The 23,999-nt window shown below is 27.7% G+C and overlaps 1 protein-coding gene across 1 annotated transcript; it reads right to left on the bottom strand.

The window, feature by feature from the left end:
• Positions 1 to 1,747: 1,747 nt before the first annotated feature.
• On the bottom strand, positions 1,748 to 23,772 carry LOC107440679 (thyroid receptor-interacting protein 11). Its single transcript, XM_043048511.2, has 12 exons — positions 23,528 to 23,772; positions 22,292 to 22,431; positions 18,763 to 21,207; positions 16,738 to 16,809; positions 14,287 to 14,408; positions 13,400 to 13,563; positions 11,975 to 12,078; positions 9,775 to 9,874; positions 8,627 to 8,708; positions 7,564 to 7,678; positions 6,579 to 6,698; positions 1,748 to 3,201 (listed from the first exon to the last, which is right to left on the bottom strand). Exons 1-12 carry the CDS (start codon positions 23,616 to 23,618, stop codon positions 2,947 to 2,949), a joined length of 3,810 nt encoding a protein of 1,269 aa, XP_042904445.1. The 5' UTR covers positions 23,619 to 23,772; the 3' UTR covers positions 1,748 to 2,946.
• Positions 23,773 to 23,999: the final 227 nt, after the last annotated feature.

Below are 23,999 nucleotides of genomic sequence, written 5' to 3'. Positions count from 1 at the left end.
GGTGTCATTAAAAAAGAATTTAATATATGAATTTATTCAAATGTATTAAATTTTAACATTATTAAAACACAATTTATGTTGTAATTTGTATCACTTTCTCTATCGCAATTGAAATACAAACTGTAGCAAAAAATTTCAAAATGCAGCTATATTTCGCTAAATCCAGGACTTACGCACATCAGCTTAATTGTAAATAGTATTATGGTAATTTATTTAAAAACACTTATTTTGAAAATATATATTTGGCTTTTTATTTCTCATGCAAATAAAACATACATAAATGCAATTGCATCTAATTATTGCGAAATGAGATAAAGTATCACACTAAAGCATTTTAGTCATACAACCACGAAGAATCTATAAATTATCTCATTTCTTTTACAGGTCATAAAACAAAACCAATCAGTATAGCAATAATTTATTTTAGTATTTCCCAAATTAAGTCAATAAAAATGTTCTCATGAAAAACAGGAAATTATTTATAAAAATCAGAAAAAAAATTATAAATATTGATGCATTTAGCCGTTCCTTAATAGTGATATTTTATTCATTTCTACTTCAATGCAACAAAACTTAATCATTTTTCTTTTTTATGTTCAATAAAAATAAGTTCACAAAAATTTATAAAATAAAATGTTTTATGTATTATTCAAAAAAAAAAATAAAAACAATCAAATCAAATTTTTAAAATATTAAAAATAATTTAGAAAAAAATCAAAGGAGACGAATTTAATTGTTAACACCAAAAAGAATTTTTATTCAAAAATTAAATATAAAAACACCTCTGCAACACTCGCTTCATAATTAATTAATTAGCCTACAACTGTTAACTAATCGACAGAAATTATTTTCTAATTATTATGAACAATGATCCACTACCTATAAATTGCAAACCAATAACTTTAAAACAATAGTAAATATAAAATGGTTTCTTTTTTAAGATTAATTTGTCAACATACCTTTAGTAATTATATTCAACCAACATTTACTTCACAATAACAAAACTCAAAATCTTATATAGATAAATATATAATTAATTAAGATATTTATAAGCAGTTAAGAGTCTTAGTTTACACAAAATTAATTCTCAATCAATTCAAGTTGATCCAAGTAGTTAAAAAGCAAATAAATGAGCTATAATAAAATTATAGGTAGAGTTGCTCATTATTTATGTTTGTAATTCTTATGTTAAGTTTTTATAACATTTCTTTATGTTATAAAAACCAATTATTAAATAAGTAGTTCATGAGGCTTTATACTTGAATTTTGATGCTAAATAAATCTGAAATTTCATTGTGATTATTATTTTCTTTAAATTTAGAATAAAATTCAAAATTAAAATTACACTGTCTATTGAGTTACAATATAAAAAACTTTGGCTCTTAGTTTAAAAATATTTAAGATTTAAAAATTGCATGTAAATTTTTTTTCATTAAATACAAATATAATTCATAAGATTTTTTAAAATAAATAAAATAACACTTTAATCTTAGCACAAATGGTTTACCAAAATTATACACTAAGAACTATAAGAAAATGATTTAAAAAAAAAAGCTTTTAACAAAGTTCATGCATAAATAATTTTAAGGCTAACATTCAACAAATATATTCAAATTATAAATAAATTTTTTATAATTAATTACTGTATATACAATAAAAATGATTTATATATTTACAAAAAAAAATATTTTAATAAACTAAATAATTAAAAAACAATTAACTAATAAAAATAAAACACATAGAAATCTTTCTAATAAATGCCTTTTTTTCTTACAGACAGGAAACTTTTTATAAAATGACATTCAATTTACATGGATGGAATAATATAATTACATCTATAAAAAGCTATATCTATAATACAAACAAATCAGTGACCAGCAAAAATATAATCTTTATTTTTACCTCTTCCGTTTTTCCACAGCTACATATATTACAGTAGCCACTTTTTCAATTTTAAATACACACAATTTATTTCAATATGCACATTTTCTATTAATGCTGTTTTAAAATTAGTTTTCAAATTTTTCACAAATGCCATTTTGTGATAATACAATTTAATACTCAATTTATACAAGTTAATACTCATAATATTTTATTGAAATTCACAACATTTATAGAACTGTTTATGCTAAAAAATTCTTATTTTAATTTTAAAAACATCAGTATCAGGGGAGATTGTGAGCCCAACTCAAAAACCCTGAAAATGTGTTGAGCAAAATTATTAATGACACATCTTTAAAAATTAATGTCTTTATAAATTTAAATTATTGATATTTTCACCATGAAATTGTAAAATAATTATATGCAGTATAATTCAATTGAATAATTATGTATAAGTTTACTTTTATCTCAAATCATTTATTATTTTATCAGAAAAAATATTTACGATTGAATGAGGTGTTATTTTATAAAATGTACAAGAATTTTTATACATAAATGTGATTGATGATTTCTTAAAGCTTCTAAACCTTGGATTTCCGGAAACTTCCGGACTGGGGCTAGGGAAAAATCTAAATTTTTTCCGGAGCACAATCATCTCTGTATCATACTTTTAATAAAATAAATAAAAATTTAGTTTATACATTATTTCACTGTAATTTATACATTGGTCAAAATCTGAAAGTTAATATCAATATTTTGCATTTTCTCTTTTTTTTAAAGAGAGATTTTTTAAAAAAGAGAGCTTGCCAACATCAGGAAAAATTATTATCAATCTTTTGAAATTAGACCCAGACATTTCAAACGTTCAGGAAGCTTTCTTGTACAACTCACAGATTTACTTATAACAATGGGAATGTATTGCAAGCAAAATTCTTCCTAAATTCGCTCAAAGGTTTAAAGTGTAATATAAAACTGGAAAATTCAAATTTCTGTAATCAATAGCAATCAATTGCTGAGATATCAAGTAAATGGCCACATTTGTGAGCCAGATTGTTCCGAGATGAATCATTCCAGAACCTCCTTCAGTATAGCAGGAGCTGGAGACACTGAATATTCCACAGCTGCAACGGGTGTAAATGTAGGGAAAGCAGATTCTATGTCTAACAGAAGTGGACTTGGATTCCTAACAGTTTCAGGTTTCTTTTTCAGTTGAGTCTTAGACTTCTGTTCTTCAGCCATTTTCTCTGCAGGGAATGGCATAGGAACAATAGGCTGGGATTCATTTTCCAGGAATTGGACAAATAATGTAGTAAATGATTTCTGAAGAAGTAAAAAAATAAGGTTCTTTCAAACACAAAAAAATAGGGGGTAAAAACAGAAAATAATGTTGTTAAACTACAATGCTATCAATTAAACACTATCTTTAGAATAAAAACAGGATTAACATTGTGTTACATTGTAATTAGTATTAAAAAAAGTTATGCTGTTCTACATACAATTTACAATATTATAACCATTTATTCTTTGTATAATAATGATTACTTAGTAAATTTATTTTATTTTTAAGCTTGAAACTGAGTCATTATCTAAAAAACACTATCATTATCTAAAAGAGTTACTTAAAAAATACATTTATTTTTATAAATGTGCACAAAATTCTACTATCTAGGTTAATTCTTATCTAATTGATTTTAAATTAAAGTCAAAATCTCTAATTTAAAAATCTTAAATTAGAAATTTATTCTTCTTTAAACATAATTAAATGATGAATTTCTGATTATATATTTAAAAATATTATTATTATTTTACATTTTAAGTAAATCGAATTTTTTTTCCTCCACAAAATATATGGCACATATAATATGAAAAAAAAAATAATGATATATAAATCAAATTAATGATAAACAAAATGTTTGACAAGTTTTAAATTCTTTTGTTCGTAGTAAGTTAAGTAATTCAAATAAAAAAAACGTTATTTGAAACTTGATCTTCTTCGAACTAATAAATTAAAACATGCTTAAAATCCTTTAGCATTAGCATTTTCTTGATTTGCTAAATTTTTATGCTTAACTTATACTTTAGCTTAAAAATAACACATCTTTCAAATTCTATAATAATTATTAACAATTATGAGGATGTTCAACTTTTTTTTTTGGATCAATTTTTGAAAATCAAACAGTTTTTGAAAAGTTAAATTTTTTAAGATCGTAAATGGTACTATTCAGGCTTAAAAAAATTGTTTAATTGTATTTAGCATGCATAGAGACAAATTCACAACAACAAAGGATATATAATTGAAAAAAAATAATAATCCAAGTTTCAAAACTGAGATAAATTATCTGATTCAAACTTTAGTGAATTCATTTCTCAATATAAAATATGTAAATCACAAATTTTAAAATACAATGTATTGCCACTAATTTTATTAAAAATTTAGTCTTGACAGAATCAGTTTGAATTTTTTTAAACGCAGAAGCACAATAAAGTTGATCTAATGTCCTCTCCACAAATTATATGCATGAAATTTACATATTTTTAAAAGTTAAATTTTTTTATTAATTTCTAAGTTATAATAATTGATTTCATTTTACAAACGAATAAATGAATAAATTGAACGAGTTCAAAAATATTTTCTGACGTTTTGCAGAAGTTACATTGTACAGAGTTATAACCTATGCAAATATGTATACTTCAACGTATAACATATATAGAGAGCTTTCAATTAATTTCATTGATAAAATTTTCTGTCTTTTCAGATCTAAGAAAAATGCCAACAAAATTTCATACCACAAGTTTGCTAAAATTGCTTGAGTTTTGTTTCCTGAGAAATATAATTACTTTTATTTTAATAAACGACAAAATTTACTTTTAAATAAAAAATATGTTAAATATTACATTTTGTTATAAAAAAAATGGTGTAATTTAAAGGTATAATAAGTAAATTTTATAATACACAAGTATTAGAATCCTAGACAGAACAATGTTTTGCACAAAAACCAAAACAATTATATGCTCAATAGAAAACTAGAGTCATATTTCTCATGTAGATATAATATCTTACGTATGATTAAAATGCCAAAATAATAAGTACTGAAAATTTAATTTTTTAAACAAAATTTTACTGACTTAGCGAATAGAAGCAATACACAAATATGGTAAAATTTAAGAAACAGTTTGGAGAAAAAATATTGCAAAACAGAGTATTTGATACAAATTGACATTCCGATTTAAATAAATTTTAAAAAAGTAAACATACTGCAGTGAAAAATAAATAGTAGTATTAGATTACTTTGAATATCATTGAATAGCTAATAAATTTCATTGCAATTCCGGGTGGTTCAATTTTTACTTTCATTTAATCTAAGGTAGGTTATTTTTCGAGCTTGGGAGATTTTTTTACATTTTGGCTTAAAAAATCATTATCGCCTAACTTTCTTCTCCAAAATGAAATTCTCTGACAATTGGGTATTTGCACTTCAAGAAGAAGAAGACCTCTCATACCTACACATGCGACCTATGACGTCAGCACCAATCATCTTTATCAGCAAAATGAAGTAATTAAAGTTGAGCTAAGTTTCTCTCCATAACTTAGAATGTTAATTAACGATAAGTTAATTGAATACAGAGTTGTATCGCACTCCAAATTAATTGAAATATAATTCCTTTCTGTCTACTTCTTTTACTTAACTTAGATTTATTATTTATGTATTTAATTGTAACCATGATATATTTTTGTTATGCGTACCAGGCAACTTTGAGGCATTATTAGTTTGTTCCATATGTAGGGGTGATTGTGAGCCCAAGTCAAAATTCCGGAAAATTTCACGAGTTAAAAAAAAAAAAAGTAGAAAAAACAGTTTAAATTAAAAAAAAATTAAACAAGGCTTTTTCCATTTTTCTCAATATTTCTCAGTTTACTTAAAATCTATTTAAAATTTTACACATAACTATACCATTTACACATACCTATGATGACTTGGAGAAGTAATTAAAATTTACAAATAGGTCTTTCTTTCTTGAGTTTATGATTATAACAACTATTTACTGATAAAAAATTAATATTAATCATGAATATAAGCTCATAAAGTATCTCTCTGGTTCTCCCTTACAAACAAACAAAATAAACTGTGTTTTTAAGTTCCACCTTTGAAAATTTGATTTCCGGAAATTTCTGTGATCAATGATTTTTTGAAATGTCTGAACCTTCGATCTCCGGAAACTTCCGGATCACTGTCAGCGAAAATTCCGGAAATCCGAATTTTTTCTGGAGCACAATCAGCCCTGCATATGGCTTCGCGCTGAAGTCTCTGTGTAAATATATAGTGAAAGAATTAAAATCTTAAAAAGAATGTGTCACTTAAGAGAATTGATAATTGGCGAGCTTGGCTTACTCAAAATAGAATAGAAATAACAGTTGCTAATGTAAACAAATGCCAAGTTTCAACAACCAATAAGGATCGAGATACCCACACTACGTCACTTGCAGGCATCCCATTACAGATTTTTGTAGCCCTGTGCAAATTTTACATATAAGTAGAAACATAAAATAATTTAACTTGTAAAAATATAGCCACACCACAATCAATAAATAAAAGTTCAAAATATTTTTTTTAAAATCCTCCATTGCACCAATATTAGCGTTTTCAATAAAAACTAGTGGTATTTTAAAATTTATCGGAAAATAAATAAATAGTTACCTCTTGCGGTTGTGGACTACTTTCAGCAGAGCTCAGAGATGGCAGCCGATTGAATATAGACGAAAAGATTCCTCCCTTACTATCTTGTCTTCTAGTTTGCCTACCCACTACTATACCAGCCTATACAAAAAGTATTAGGTAAATACAATGACAAAAGGCCTACAGTGCACATAAAAATGCAAGACACATTCTCAGAAATTTTTCATCTCATTACCAGATTTCCATGTTAAGTGAAACCTGACAAGTAGACCATGATTATTAAGAACTAAATTTTTTCTATACAGTAAAGAAGAGAAAAACCATTGTAACCAGAGCCCCAGTTTATCTTGTATGTCGACCACTAAAATAAGTCAAGTTTGTATATTGATTGCTATTCTAATCCATTCATAAATTGACCTGAAGTCAAAATAATTTGTTAGGAATTAAAGAAAAGAAAAAAGGAAATTTTTTTATTGTTATTTATTGCATTCAGTTTAGGAAACTAATGTGGTAATGTCTTTTTTTGTTTGTAATTAATATTTATTTTTAAATTGGTTTTTTTTAAGACTACATTATCTAAAAAATACAATGGAATCTCTAGTACCAGAATTTCTTTCATCCAAATACCTTATTCATATAAAATTTTAATCTCTTGCTATTTCTTAATCTCTTGCTATAATTAATAGTGTGGGATACTCAATTGATCGCATTAGACTTCAACATCAATAATTACTAATTTAATTTAATTGCACATGTAATAATTTTTACTATAATATTATGGTATGGTATACAAAGTAGAGCTTCCAATTATTTCTAATGATCAGTGCTTTACCATAAATCAACCCCCCCCCCTTTTTAGCATTTTAAAATGCAAATATTGTCATACAAATCGAATAGTACAGGCAAAATACACTGACAACACTTCAAATTAGGTTCAACTGTTTTAAGGGTAAACAAAAAGCTCAAAAATTGCAAATTCAATAATAAAATAAACTTTTAAAATCACTTTTTCCATCTCCTCCTGGTTAAAGTCTAGAACTCTAGCTAGAAGACGAATCACTTCAGATTTCTGATTGGGTGGTGTGGAAAAATAGCCCAAAACCAAACTTTTCATTACTATTCTATAAATAAAAGGTTGTTTTAGACACAAAGAAAGTAAAGGACATACTCTGAGTAACTTTTGATCTAATGATGGGATTTTCCATATACTAGGACTCAATTCTAATAATTTAAATGCCTAACCTTGATAAATACTGTAGATTAGGGGTGCACAACATGCAGCCCATCCACTGTCAATGTTCGGCCAGCAGGAGCTTATGAGCAATAAAAAATTTCTTTTAATTTGGTTTTTGTTCTAACATTATAAATCTTCTTAAATTAAAATATTTAATTCAAATTTATGTTGCTCTATAAAATTGGTACATTTTTTGCACTTTCATTCCGTAAGCTTAGTTAGAATTTATATCTCTCCCAATATATATATATATATATATAATAAATTAATTACTGTGAAAATCAGAAGAAAAAAAATTTTAAAAAAGTATCAGCTTTTTAGTTCTAAATAAATTCAAATAATTTAATGTATTTAATTTTTAGCAAATATGCTAAGTTTACTGTTAAAAATATTTAGTGCTAAGAACACAACACTAATGTTTATATAATCTACTTGCTATATGCAAGGGCGCTTCACTCAAAAAGATTGTGTACATCTAGTGCAGATGATATCTTACATTATGAAATCAGACGCAAAAGCTTAAATTATAGTGAAAAAGACAAAAAATGAAATTAAACATTAAGTGATCCAAATTTTTAACTGCTCCCCTTCATAAAATATTGGGAACCTATTTCCCAACCCTATTCCTGATATTTTGAGGGTCAAAAACCTGAATTTGCCAGGAAAAAGGTATATTTATTCAGGGAACATAAACTAATAAAATTATGTATTGGTACATGAAAATCCGATCATTGTATCAAAAGTTATTCAGTTTTCACTTTGATTTGGCAAGCACACAGCATACATATATATATGTATGAATGATCACTTATTGATAATATATGAAATTACTAACCTGTCTACTTTTCCTTCTGTATTGCTTCTTATGGAACTGATTTCTAGGGCAGTTGATTTTATCTTATTTTCAGTTTCCCATACTATGGATAAAAAGAAAATGCATGAGTGTTCAATTAATTTTAATAGACTTCAGATCAATAATGAAATTGTCAGGTTGCCTAACAAAGTTCTGTGTGAAATATTTATTAAATCATAATTTTGTTTCACAATCATTTTTCAGCATTAAGTAGTAGTTTCTCAGCATTAAAAAATTTTAAAAAACAATATATGAGCAATCAAATAAGCTGAATGCTTTGACACTACCATACTTTTACATTTTTATCTAAACCTTCTATAAAGGATATGATGCACAACTTAAAATAGATAAAAATACAAAGCTAGAAGATGAATAAAAAGAATAGTGCATCATACAATGAGGAACATTAAGAAATTTAATTAGGTCACTCATAAGTAAAAAATTAATTTAAAATAAAATAAATTACTAGAAACTTTCAGAGAATAATCAAGAGATTTTATCTTGAAAATATTTAATTAAGGTATTAAATCACGGGAAAAAAATGTTTTATCTTCACTGAACTCATTCAAAAACTTATTATAAAACAATAATCCTTTTATAAAATAAATATATGGTGAAAGAATACAGTGAAAATATATAATGAAAGAATTGAAATCTTTTAGAAAAAAATCTTTGTGAAAGAATTTAGAATCCGTCACTTAAGAGAAATGATACTTTATGGGGTTGGCTTACTCGAAATAGAATGGAAAAAACAGTTGCTAACGTAAACAATTATACCAAGTTTCAACAACCAATCACGATCGCGACACGCACACTACGTCACTCGCAGGTATCCCATTAAAAACGACCATTTAAAGGATGAACGTGGTGTGCAAAGTACATATCAAGTGTTGAAACCGAAGGTCATACTCATTCTACCACATTACATTTCAATTATTTTAAAACATGCGTAAGCATTTTGTTTTAAAACAGTCTAGACACATTTCTTGTATTAGCAGTTTTGTACTTTTACAATAAATTTGAAAAAATATTAATCTACTTTTATTCCCAAAAGTGTGTTTAACCTCTTAAAGTGGTATTTATAAACACTTAACAGTATTCTTTTAAGTTAAAAACAAAGGTGTGCATACATTCTCGTTTTAGAGTTGAAATTATTTCTTCCTTTGCATCCAATTGTTCACTTAGTCGAGAAGCAGCTTCTAAAGCTCTTGAACTTTCTTCCAGTTGCATCTACAATAAAAATGGCATTATTTATTTAAAAAGAAACGAAGTTCAGCATCCATACATTTTATTTTAAAAAATGAATAAATAAGTAAACATAATAATTTAAATACACAATAAGTTACTATTTCTTAATTATGATTTAACAATTATTAAATAAAACTGAAAAATACCTTTAATAATGAATCTGTACAAGTCTTGATTATGGCTTTTATACAAAAGTTTAGACATAATACGGATAATCATAAAGTAAAAACAGATTGATTGATTGAACACATAAATGTGTTCAGTTTAAACTTCAACTTATCTATTTTTAAAATTGTTTCAACTATATTCTCAATGGCAAGAGAAAAAAAAATTATAATCTAAATCTTTGTCTAGAGCAATATCAAATCTAGCATACAAAGCTGCAAGCTTTGATTCTTCACATACCTTCAGAAAATTTTAAAATGATTCTTAAACTAAAATAATTTGAGATATCAATAATTTTCAAACAAAAAGTATAGAAACATAAATTACATTAAACATACATAAATGGCAATGAATCTGCTATTGTGAATCTAAAACTTTTAGATTTGAGCAAGTTTAGAATAAAACCTCATAAAAAGGTAAAATGACTTTTAGCATGTAATAATTAGCATAAATACTGAAAGAAAAACTAACACAATAAATTAAAACAACAGCAATGCAAATTATGTCTGATCGCAAAAACAAGGTTTGGAGGTAAATAACAATAATTTTGTTAGAAGAAAACATTTTTCTGTCATTTTAAAAGAAAAAGTTAAACTTTTATAATGGTAAAAAATATAATACAAATTAGTTTGTAACACTTTTGATAGTTGAATTTCTAAAGATTATGAGTGGGACAAAATTTAGTTTTATAAATTATTACTATTTCAAAATACTTCTCTAAATTCTCTTAGTTTTGATACTTATGATGCTAGTTTATTCAAGAACATAATAAATCAATAAATATAAATAATAATAAAAATCAAATAATTTTTTTGTTAAAAAATTATTATCAAAAAAAAAAACTTTATTTTCAAAAAATATTTTCTAAAGACATTGTTTTAAAAAAAAAAAGAAAAATTAGCACTATAATTTTAGGGAAAATTTCAAACAAAAAAAAATTACTCAATTCTTCGGAAATATTAGAATTGGAAAATTTCCTGCACCCTAGCTGGAACACTAGAGAGTGAATTAAGGTTTCATTAATGCCTACCTAATGAATAACAGAGCATTAAAGACTGCCTATTCTTCTATAGCTAATTTTTAACACTTGTCAAATAATATTGTACAGATTTTGTTCAACAAGTACATATTTAGAAAACAATTACCTGTTTCCTACTTTAACTAATATATAACCTGTGATAGAATTTTAAATTTTAACAATGAAAAATATTTTCTTATGCTTAAAATGGATAGTGAGATGCTATAAAACTATTTAAAATAAGTATCAGTAAATAAAGACAAATTCTATTGCTTATCATCATAATTTACAATTAGTATTTCAAAAACTTTAATTTCAGTGATATGCTAATTTTATTTAGATTAACACACATGATCCCAAAATGAATTTTCTTTCATCAAAAAAGTCTAAAATTGGATTGAATCTATAGTTAAATAACATAAAAGTCAGAATCAGAAATGTGTTAAATATAAACAATTCACTTACTCGAAATTGTGAAATTATAGTATGTGATGTAAACAAAGCATGGCGCAAAAAAAAAATAAAAACATAGAAAATGTAGAGAAGAAATAGAAATATAAGTAGAATACCTCGAAGTTTGGGGATACATGATCAACTAAAGGGTTAAATTGAATAAAGAGCTAGAATATTGTGAGGAGGAAGGAAAAAAGAAGAACGATAACTAGAACGTGGAATACGCACTTACTTAAAAGTAAATTGAGCAGTCTATACAGCAAAAAGATTTAACACTAAAAACTAGAAATCCACCTGATGGAATGAGGAGGTATACATAAATGCAGAAAAAATATAAAACAGTTATTAAAAAAAAATTAACAGTTAAAAAAATTTTATTGCAAAAAGAAAAAATTAAAAATGGTTACATATTATACTAAAATAAAAAATATATTAACATTAAACACCTTTTTAATTTGCAACTGTTTTTCTAACTGCTGGTTCGCTTCTTTCTGACTTTGAAGAAGAGTTTGCCACTTGTTATCAACCTCTTTGATTTTTCTTTCATTGCCTATTAAGAGAAAAAAAAATGCTAAGTTTAGATACATTGTTTTTGCATTAATAATTTGCAAGAAATAATTATAATTACACTATGCATCAACTTGTCAATTTTTTTAAACAAATTAAACAGCAATATCTTGTTCACTGAATAAATTTAGATACGGTTAGTTTTAGTTTAAATGAAATATTAGGGCAATTTTACTACCTTCAGTTGGTTTCGAACAGTTAGCTTTTGATTTCCGGCATAAGAGCCAAAAATTTGCTATACTGTGACAATCATTTGGCGAATACAGAAACAGGATTTAAATTATTTACTACCCTATTTTATACTTAAGATATAACAGCATAAATACAAGTGATTATAGAATTCAGGGGTATGTCCAAGCCAAATTTACTACCGTTACTACCTTCACAAATTCAACTTTAGGGAAAATGGTAGTTTCACAAAATACTTTTTCTTAAAATTTTATTTTCTGTCTCGTAAGAAACGATAAATTTGTATTTTTATCATAATTTTGTGTTGCTTTTTTAATATAATTTTTAATTTTCACAAATTATGTCTAAATTTTCACAAAGTAGGTACCTATTAGAAAAACCTAGACAGACCACTGGAATTAAAAATGTTCTACTTTGAGTCAAATGTTAGTTCAATTTTACTTTCAATTGCAACAATACATCAATTTTCAGGCATTATAGAATAGAATTAAAATATTTTATCAATCTCTTTCTTACTGTAGGGATGCAAACTAATTAATAAAATAAATTAAAAACAGTCAAAGACAAATTTCAAGAAAACAAAGAAAACATCTCTGATACACAGTTGGGCATTAAAATTGAAACACCATGAAAGGGACAAGTCAGATACATAAAATTTGCAAGAAAACTCAAACATGATGTGATCAAACAGCACATTCAGGCAAAGCAGGCAGCAGAAGCAACACTGGCAAGGCGTACAGAAGAGGTTTGAAAGTAGTTTTATAAAGTAGTGACATTTATAAATAGCTCTTATAGTGTATGTGTCAAATCAGTAAATATGTATTCTATTAATAGACATTTTTTTTAAAATTGAATATAAAGAAACATAGGACTATATTTTTTTCCTAGCAATATAGAAAAATGTGGGATTTTAAAATTAAATATAAAGAATAGATAGCATGACAGCATCTTTTATTCGCCCTGAGTATTTGTATGAGGAACTAATGAAAAATCATAAATATTTAAATTCAGATTAATCTTTCAAAAAGCAAGTATTTAACAAAAACTTACATGATGTTCATTAAATAGTCATTTAAATAAAAGTACAACAAAAACACTTCTATAGTACCACTTACTTTTTTGCATTTGTTCAAGTACTAACTGTAATTTATTCACAGATGTAGAGTGTTGCAACACTTTATCCTCTAAAGAAGATATCTGAGCCAGAGTTTCATCTCGCTGAGTAGCTACCATCGAAAGTTGCTCTTGGAGACTTGCTATTTGAATGCTAGCTCGTTGGCTAAAAAGAAAAAAACAAAGATTTTCATTTACATTATGCCCTTAAAGGTCAAATAAGAAAATGTTATATGGGTCACAAAGACCAAATTAGATAAGGTGAGCTAGACAAACAGTCTAAGAAGCAGATATCTTTTAAAGAAATGCTCTTACTAAAGTAATAAAAAGTTATCTAAAAAATTAATATTTTATAATGATATAAATGTTTGAGGTACTAGTTGATCCAAATTGAATGGAAAAAAAAACGTAAGGAAGAAAAGCTTATTTTTTTAAGCAGTTGTTGAAATTATTAAACATTTTAAATTAAAAAATAATTTTGTATACAATTATTTAAATTAATAATAATTATATGTATAATTATAAAAACATAATATTTATAATTTTGTATACAGAAGATATATAGACTAAAAATGTCATATAAAAAACTGCAGCTGGGAAGGAAGAAACCAATTACAGATTTAGAATCAGCAACATGAAAATATCCAAGATCTGTAAAGAATTTTTTAATTCTCTAGTATTATTTGAGTTATTTATTGAATCTCTTATTTATTCAAGAAATATTAATTAATTTTATGTGTAAATTGGATCTCTAGTGTTATCCCAGAAATTATTTTCATATAAGGTTGTCGAAAATAAATATTTTATTTGAGTCTTTCCAAACCTCCATAATTAGAACAAACTTCCAGTACTATTACATGAATTAGCAACAAAAAAAAAAAACACCTACTTAGTATCAACAACTGCCGAGCTATTTATATCCGCTCTTCTATTCACTTCAAATAACTCCTCTTTCAATTTCTTTTCTCTTTCCTCTGCTTTCAAAGCTTCATTTGTATAATTCTCTTCAACCTATTAATATTTATACAATTATTCATTATAACTTTTTGAAACATTAAAGGTTCAAAAACTTAAAAATATATGCTATGACATATTCAAATTTATTAAAACATAGTTTAGTTCTCAAAGAAAATTGTAGCAGATCCTAATATACAGACTAAATTTACAGATACCAGCAAACAAAATGCTACAAAATTTGGAAGATAGCAATTTTTGAATGAAAAAATACTAAATAGGAGATGTACTTTTTTACAGGTTTATTAACTTGTTATTCTTCACAAAGAATATCGAGACTTGGGTGAATATAATTTGACAGCAAGTGCCATTAATATCATTTACGATACACTTTCTCATGAATTCATCAGTAAATATTAACATTAGTTTTTAAACCAAACAGTTAAAATGAGTGAAAACGTTTTAATCTGATAGGCTATTCACTTAAAAACACTGAACTTTACGAGTGAGTGTGTTTTAAGTGTGACACTTTTGGTTTAATACAAAACCCTTATTAACTTATCAAAATAAAATTTATCCACAACCGGAGAGTCAAAGGGACAAATAAGGAGAAAAATTAGACTTTTCTATAATTCTGTAATCAGTACTAAAACATGTAGAAATTAAGATGCAGATTTTATTTTATTTTTTTTTGATAATTATTTGCTTTATAAAAACTAGTCAATTTTTTTTTCTTTATATTACTCTTAAATTAAGTATAAATAAACAAATCATTAATGCTGGACTAAAACATGGTATCTGAAGGATCAACACGTGGCAAACAACTTAAAAATGGTAATGCATTCTTGTTCAAAAAGAAGAATCTGGAAGGCATATGTTTTAAAGTACTACTCTTCTATTTTAATATGAACTGAACTCATGAGTCGTAATAATTCATACTGGGCCATGACGGCTCAAAGGATAGAGCATTCGCCTTCTAATGAGTTAACCCGGGTGTGAATCCCGGCAACGGCTGGTCGATACAAAGTCCGCTTCGATTGCACCAGCCATAGTGCTGACGTAAAATATCCTCAGTGGCAGATGGATCATGGGTTAGAGTCCCCTTACCACCAGGCTAACTGTAGAAGGTTTTCGTGGTCCTCCTCTCCATGTAATGCAAATGCAGGTTAGTTCTATAAAAAAAAGTCCTCCGCGAAAGCAAAATTTCTCCTAATACTTGATCCGGGAGTTCCCTTGTCTTCTGGATTGGGTTCAAAATGACAAAGCTACGGATGAACATTAGTAGTCGTAAACCCAAACAATTGGATTAGCTGTTCAACGACAGTTATAAAATAAATTTATCTATACAACACCAAACCAGGGTTGCAAAAAATCCACCTGCTCAATAAAACCCGCCGCGGTTTTACTGGGTAAAACCCACTCTGAAAAACCCACCCTAAGGTGGGTTTTTCTAAGATTGATTTCTTTTTTTATCCTCTGTTATATTAAAGCGTTATTCTATTGAAATATATATGTAGTTTAGCCTTAAAAAAATTAACCTATAGTGAAGAAACTAATTGTGTTGGAGACTGGAGAGTCACGTTGCTGGCTAGATTTGACTGTATGGCCATTGATTAGTCAGTACCATTGATTCGCTTTCTAGGCAAATAAAAAAATTTCCTCAAATATTTTACAAGATTAAAATACAAATAAAAAGAAATTCTCTGTTTAAATAAGTTTCAAATGTGTGATGTATGTGAGTACATATAACATTTTGCATCGTGATGTCAGAAGAAACTTTTTTCAGACTTTCACATCAATTTATTTGTATTAATTAATTTTATGAAGTCAATTTATAAAATTAAACTTATAATTATTAATATCAAAATAAGGTTTTTTAAAATAAGGTACTTATACCTGCCCTCTCTTTTGAAAAAAACCCCATAAAAATATGAAAAACCCAGAAAAGCCCAATAAAACCAACCCGGGTTGGGTTTTTCTACAAAAACACGGGTTTTTTGCAACCCTGCACCAAACTGAAACAATATTAAATACTCAAAATAACAAGAACTAAAAAATATTTCATAAATTATGTTTGGTAATTTTTTTTATAAACTAAAGATAACAGGTATGCTTTTGGATCATGAGATTAGTATTTGCTTAAGAAAAAATCTCCAACCAGTTCCAACCCGACCTGAATGATAGGAATTGCCCTATTAAGCTCCACCAGCAAAGGGTAAATAATTTCATACATGTCAATTATGTAGGGAATATATTTGGAACGCATTTAAAAAAATAATAAATACATTTTTAAATAAAAACTGTTAGATAAATAAAATAACTAAATATATTTCACAAGCAGGTTTGTTTCTGTTAGAAAAAAATATGCAAACTCAGTAATAACTACCTCTAAAAGATGTTGACGAAGACGAGATAACTGACTCTCCAAATGAATTTCATTGCTTTTTAATCTCTGAATCTGAAAAATAAAAAATTTTACTAATTATACCAAGTTGAGAAAACAAGAGCTCAAAAAAAAATGGATTAAAATTTTACAAAAAAAAAAATATATATGGGAAACAGAATAATAATAATTAGAGAAATAATGCTCAAAACTAAAGTCAATCAGAGACTCCTTAGCCATTTCAATTGAACATTGATAGATGATACATGATGAGAAAAACCTCTACACTGCATAGCTCTCTCCGGAAATACAGTAGAGTCTCGATTATTCGAGCCCCGGTTATCCGAGTCCACTTTAACCGAGCTATCAAATATTTCAAGGATTTTTTTTGTTCTAGTTTATTTTTAAAAAAAACCGCAGAAAAATAAATCTGAATTTTATCTTCCAAACACTCCAAAAAACAAAATCTAACAACTTGGTCTGATGAAATTATAGTTAATATCGTCAATAATGATAATGAATCTAGCGAAGATGATGAAGACAGTGATTATTAAAATCAACATATAAAAATCTCTCATACAGATGGACTAAAAGCTATCGAATGTACTAATGAATACATAGAACAAAAAGAGGCGACACCAACCTTCCTGTTATCCCTAAAAAAGGCAAAACATTACTACAGAAAAGCGCCAAAGTTACGTAGAACGAAAAACGATTAAGGACTTTAAGTAAAAATTATTTAATTCTCGTAAAGTATGCTTTTTAAATGTTTTTAAGTAAGCTTTTTAATTATAATATGAATTGTATGTGGTATACATTTTGTATTTCTTAAATATATTACATTTATACCTTCTCTTTTTCTTTCCGTTTTTATACTCTTCGCTTTAACCGAGTTTTTCAGTTATCCGAGTTTGTTGCGGTCCCCATTAACTCGGATAATCGGGACTCTACTGTATTTGCCTCGACTTTTGTTGATCCTTGAAGCCAAAAAAGAGATTCAACAGATTCTCAGTTCAATGAGGTGCACAATAGGCTCTGCTTGCTTTTTTATGTGATTGGAACTAGGGATGTAACGAATAGTGATTTGGTCGAATACTGAACATTCGTCCCAAAAAAAACGGCCGGATAACAACAATTTTTAATCATTAATAAATATTTTTTTTTATCTAGAAATAAGTTTAGTCATTATTGAAAATGACTGATCCAGCAGGAAAAAGAAACCTATTTTTTTCCCCTAAGAAATTGGATGAAATAAAAGAAACTAAAAATGACAGACTTAAATGTTTAGTATTAAGCATCATAAGAATGGTTTAGGAACAATTCATTAGCTATAATTGAATAGCAGTTTATGAATGTCAATTATAATTATAATATAGCTTAGAAACAAATATCTTAATCAAAATAGACTGCAATTATAAACTGCTGAAAAAAAAATTTCAATAATTGATCATTCTTACTTAGAAAGAGTTTCTTCCACTAAAAATTTAAAAATAAACCATTTCAACAAAGGTAATTTCTTCCAAGATTATTTCAACTGCAGTAGAAATTTGCTATTCTTGGTCAAAAGTCTTGAGACTTTTTCTCTATATTCACAGAGTAAGCATCAATTCACAAAATAAAATAAGTTAATATTCATTTGTGTGTCTTTATCACATTCTGGGTACTTACAGATACAAAATTTAATATGAACGTAAATGACATCTCAAAACCCAGTTTTCGAATTGCTGATTTAAAAATTTTAGTTATTTTTAGTTATAATTTATGAATTTTTGAAACATAGCTGCAATCTGCAAATTTATCTAGCTTGTTTTCAGACCTAGTATAAATGGCGTGTGGCTTCCATATATTACTTGTTATTGGGGTAAAAACTTTAAAAAATTTTAAATGAGTATCGATTTAGAAGAAAAAAAAAGAATTAGATCTATAAAAAGTAAAAAAAATAAATTTTTAAAAGTCAAAACAACAAATGATACTGAAGGTGAAAAAAATCAAAAAGCGACAAAGTAAGCTATGATAATAATTTGGTACCTCATTTTTAAGAGACTGAGTTTCTTGCTTGCTTTGATTCAAAGCCAAAAGAGATTCATCTCTTTCACGTCTAAATTTCTGTGCTTCACTAAACATTGTCTCACTTTCGGCAAGAATCTGGTTGACATCAGCAGAACTAGAAGAAGAGTCACTACTAATGTACTGCGATAAGGAGGATATCTTTTCAGTCATTGACTGAATCGAAAACTCTTTCTCCTTCACACTCATGTTCAATCGTTCATTCATGTCCTTCAGCAGCTCCAGCTCCGAAGTCCGATCCTGCAATCTCTGCTCCAGAGAGATCTTTTCTCTCTGAACCTGCTCGAGGGAAAGATTTTCGCTTTTTAGCCTCTCGGTCAAGTTGGAAATTTTTTCGTGAAGATCTCCGCTCATTTGAACCTGCTGCCCAGACTCCAATTTCAGCTTTTTGACTTGCTGGGAAAGATCATGGATCATACAATCTTTTTCTTGGATTAGATGATCTTTTTCAACATTCCCGCAAGTGAGTTTTTCGAGTTTGCAGTCCTTCTCGTGCAATTCTTCTTTCGTAATTTGAATGACATCATTTGCATTCACACTATTTAAAAGATCAGTGTGTTTCGTTTTGACATCCATCAACTCCTGTTCTAATTCACTGACACGCTGTTTCAGCCTGACAAGCTCATTCTGAGTATTGATCAAAGACTTTTGCTTTTCCTCATATTGTTGAACAACTGAAGTATGGCTTTGATCTAAGGCATCAAATTTTTCCTTCAGCTCAGTAAGTGCTCCATTCAATTTCTTTACTTCACCCTTATGCTCCCGCCATTCCTTATCTTTGGTGTTGTAACTTAGCATAATCTTATCCCGTTCTGCTTTATATTTGCTCAATTCTTTTGAGAGACTCATTTTCTCATCCGCCAGTGCCTGCAATTGTTCTGGTATTGCGGCGTCATTCTGAATTAAAGTAGTGAGAGACGAGTTCTTTTGTGTTAGAGAGTCTATCTCTAAATCTTTATCTTTAATTATAGTACTCAGTTTTTTAATGGCTTCTTTTGTAAGCTCTGGGTCAGAGTTCTCCCCGTTTGATTGCTTCAATTCAAATATATCCTGTTGAAGTTTCATCAAAGCTTGCTTTTCAGAAGAAACTATGTTGGTCAGTTTGTGAACTTCAGCTTTGAGACTACTACATTCTTGAGTCTTTTCATTCAGGACACACAAAAGCCTTCCTTTTTCGAGTTCCGAAGTTTTTAACCTGGTTTGCAAAAGTGTCATTTCGGTTTCAGAAATTGAAGACTTTTGAATCTCTTCAACTTTTAACGGTTGAATAGTAGTTTTTTGGATGGGCATTTTATCTAATTCAATGGAAACTTCACTACTATCTTTTCTCAGCTTTAAGCTATGAATAGTTTCTCCTAATGATTTAATTTCATCTTTCAATGAATCAATTTTAGTTTGCTGTTCAGAAACAGTAAAGGCACTAGCTTCCAACTCTCGATTCAAATTCTTTATAGTTAAAGCATTACCTTCTTGGAGAGCACAATAGTCATGCTTTAACTGTTCAATAGTTCTCTGAGCACTAAGAAGCTCATTGCTGGAATTTTCTAATGTATTGTCTGTCTGAGTCTTGATGTGACTAGTCTCTTTATTTAAACGTGACTGTAACTGATCAACTTTTTCTTGGATGAGATGTTTCTCCTCCTCCAAAAATAAATTTTTAGATTCAAGTTGAGCTATCAGCGATTCTTTTTTAAGTAAAGAATCTACTTCTTCACCAAAATTTGAATCTGTTTGTATATAGTTTGATACAGAGGGTTTGATTATCTCAGCTTGACTAGATTTAGAGTTCTCACAAATCTGTGCAGTAGTTTGGAGATTGAATGCAACAGTTTGAGCTTCGGAATCAACTCTCTCTAACTTTATTTGTTGGTTATTAGCCTCACAAGAGCTGTTCTTACTATTATTTGATTTTACAGAATTTTCTGCATTGGAGACTAAAGCAAGCTTTTCCTTTAAATTACTGTTTTCAAAAACTAGTGAATTGAAAATAGAGCAAATTTCGTCCACAACAGAGTACAAAGATTGACTGTGCAAAGCTTCTAAGAAACTGATGTAAGTATCTATCTTGTTTACGGAAGTATTTAAGCTTGCGTTGTTGAGTACGATCAAATCCTTTTGTTTCTCGAGCCAATCCACTTGCTTCTTGAACTTTTCATCTTCACTACAATCTGAAACAGACTGCAAAATGGATATCAAGTTTATGTTCTCCCTTAACAGTTCAGTGGAATGACTTTCACAAACATTGGCATTTAAGTTATCTGATATATCAGAGTTTCCATAGGAAAACTGGAAATCACCTTTGGCAGATTCAAGTTGTTTGTGTTTCTCAGCGTCAAGCTTTTTCTTGAGATCATTGTTTTCAGAAACAACTTGACTTTTTTGAAGTAAAACAGCTTCAAGTGCTTCCTATAAATGAAAAAAAAATGTCAATTAGCTTTATTACACAAACCTAATAGGAATGTTAATTTCTTACAGAAAATTCTTTGCTTAGATAAATTCATAAAACTAAGTATTAATTTCAAAATTCTAGGATTTTAATGATCCTAGGAGAAAAAATCTTGTCAAATGGTAATTATAATGGTAAAATAGATTGCAGAATGGAAAAATTAATTTACTTTTATTATACTTTACGATCAATTTAGTTGCAATTTATAGATATAATTAATAAATAAGATAAAATATATCTCACTAAATTTGTGGCATCAAAGTAATTTTTAAAATCTAAAATTTAACATTTTCATAAACTTTTTTTACAAATGCTATTTTGACATTTAGCATACAAAATCAAGAATTACAAGAAAAAGCAATCATACGTTTGTGTATTGTCAGCATGTATAAAAAAATTTTTGTAAAAGCTAAATTAAGAATTTTCATACATTTTAAATATTTATTTAAAATGTATCAGAAAAAAAAATTAATAATATATTTTTTGTTCTCACAATTTGAAACCTATTAAAATTCAAAATAAATGCTTGCCTAAAAAATGTTTTAAAAAGGTACTCAAATGGTTAAAAAAAAAATAAACAGTAAATATATGGCATAAGATTTTTCTTTCTATTTAACAAAAGAACTTCTATTTTAGAGCCCATTTAAAAAAGAAAAAAGATTTTGATATTTCCTATCAAGAAACAAACTATCTAGAAACAAACTAGACAAACACTAACATAAAAATAGTTTGATAATTCAAAGACAGCTTTTGAAAGTCAAAAATGGCCCTTATTATTTACCTCATACCCCTACTTATAACCCTTTAGCCTCAAAACCATAATACTATATGGTGCTCTAGACAGCAGATAAAAGGAGTTCGCTCATAAAACAGGCATTAGACAATGACATAAGAGAAAAAATAATTAATAATACATATAAATAATGCATCCGCTGCAAATCAAATTTTTAAAAATAAAAAATCTAAATTGCGTGAATAAAACTAAAACAATTTGCATGCAAATAATTATCAGACTAATTTGAAAGAAATAATTGCCTACTAAACCTGATGCTGCCTATCAAGCTCTTCAATATTACTTTCAAGGTATTCTTTTTCGGACAGAAGGTTATTTATTTTCTCATCTTTCTCTCTGCACAACTCAAGAAGCTCTTTATAGGTTGGAGCATTAGTGGCATTGGGTGACTCTGAAAGTGGAAAAAAAAAGGGATTTTGAAGCTATTTTCGTTTTTAAAACATCAATATACAGTGAACCCTCTCGGGAGCAACCACTCTCTGTTCCACAATAAAATGGTCATTGATGGAGGTAGGTCATTTTTATAGGTCAAATCCACTGCCTTCAAANTATGTTTCACCCGGCCATTAATTTTTTTAGTTTTTTTTCTTTCTAAATTGTTATCATTTTTGCAACTTTTCATTTTTATTCTATACCCAACCGTAACAGGGCACAATGTTTTGTTTCTGTTAATCAGTAATTAGACATGTGATTGCAAAAAGAAAAAATTATCTAAATTTTTTAGAAATTTTCAAATGAAACAATTTTTTCTTAATGGGTACTTTTTTAAAAATTATTTTCTTTCATTTTTACACATAGAAGATAAAGGAAAATGTATAAAACTTACAGACTGGAAAAAAAAGGATAGAATACTTTTCTTTTTCTTCCAATCAATCAGCTGCAAATTTAAGCCTTTCAACATATTAGCAACAGCAACCTTAGACAATATATTCTTATTAAAGAGGGATAGTTTTACTCTTTGCTGCTTAAAAAATAATAGTAGCTAAAAACTAGGTAACATTTAGAAGCAAATAGTTTTTTTCAATTCTAGTGGTTTGTAACATTTTTGGATTAAGTGTTGCCAGACAAGGAACTTTACACGGAGCGAGTTTAAATTATAAAAATGTTTTCAAAAATTTAATCCTAGAAGCATATTTTAGTATGAAATGTAGGTATAGATTAGTATGATATGCACAAGTGCTATAGCATTGCAACAATAATGAAAATAGAGTTCTAACAAATATTTCAGCACTAACTGAACTAATCACGTCAATCAGTAGGTTGAAAGATTAATGCATTATGACATTTCGAAACTATTCGTGCTTAGTAATTATAAAACAAGCGCAAAAATTTATAGTTTCAATGCACTATCGCACGAGTTATACAAGCATCAATATTGTGCAGAAATATAAGATAAACACAAAGATATCAGCTAAATAAATTAAATATATACGTAAATTTTCTAATTCAAAAGTTTTGTTATGTTTGACGCTGACATATTAGCGTACCTCTTTGGTCAGGTTCATCAATTAATATTTCCTTCGTAATATCTGTTATTTTTTCGGTAAAAGAGCTCAATTGTTCCCCAAACCAAGACATTATTTACACAAGATTAATATGCTAAGGCCATATTTATTTATATTTTCACACGTGACACACCTGCAAACACAGACGACACACAAAAAAAAAACAATGAACAATGTTGCCAACAGTTTAAAATTTATAATGATCATTCCTTAGTTCTTGTTTCGATTTCATTTTATTAGTTCAGACTGGTACTGAGGCAACGTTTTTCGCTCCCCAGCAGGCGAATTCGTATTCGCGAACGCAACGACCTATAGAAGGCGTTGTTTTTTAAGACGAATAGCTGTAAGAAGAACAACACGTTCAGTTGCACTAGGAATTTCTTCAGTGAAGTAGTATGGTTACGTCCCTTTTTTTATTGTAGCTTATTAAATTAGAAGAAAAAATTCATATTCC

This window comes from Parasteatoda tepidariorum, chromosome 5 (genome assembly GCF_043381705.1).
Source record: "Parasteatoda tepidariorum isolate YZ-2023 chromosome 5, CAS_Ptep_4.0, whole genome shotgun sequence".
Lineage (NCBI taxonomy): Eukaryota > Metazoa > Arthropoda > Arachnida > Araneae > Theridiidae > Parasteatoda > Parasteatoda tepidariorum.
The sequence above is the reverse complement of the archived record's forward strand: the minus strand, read 5'-3'. Positions and strand labels throughout refer to the sequence as shown.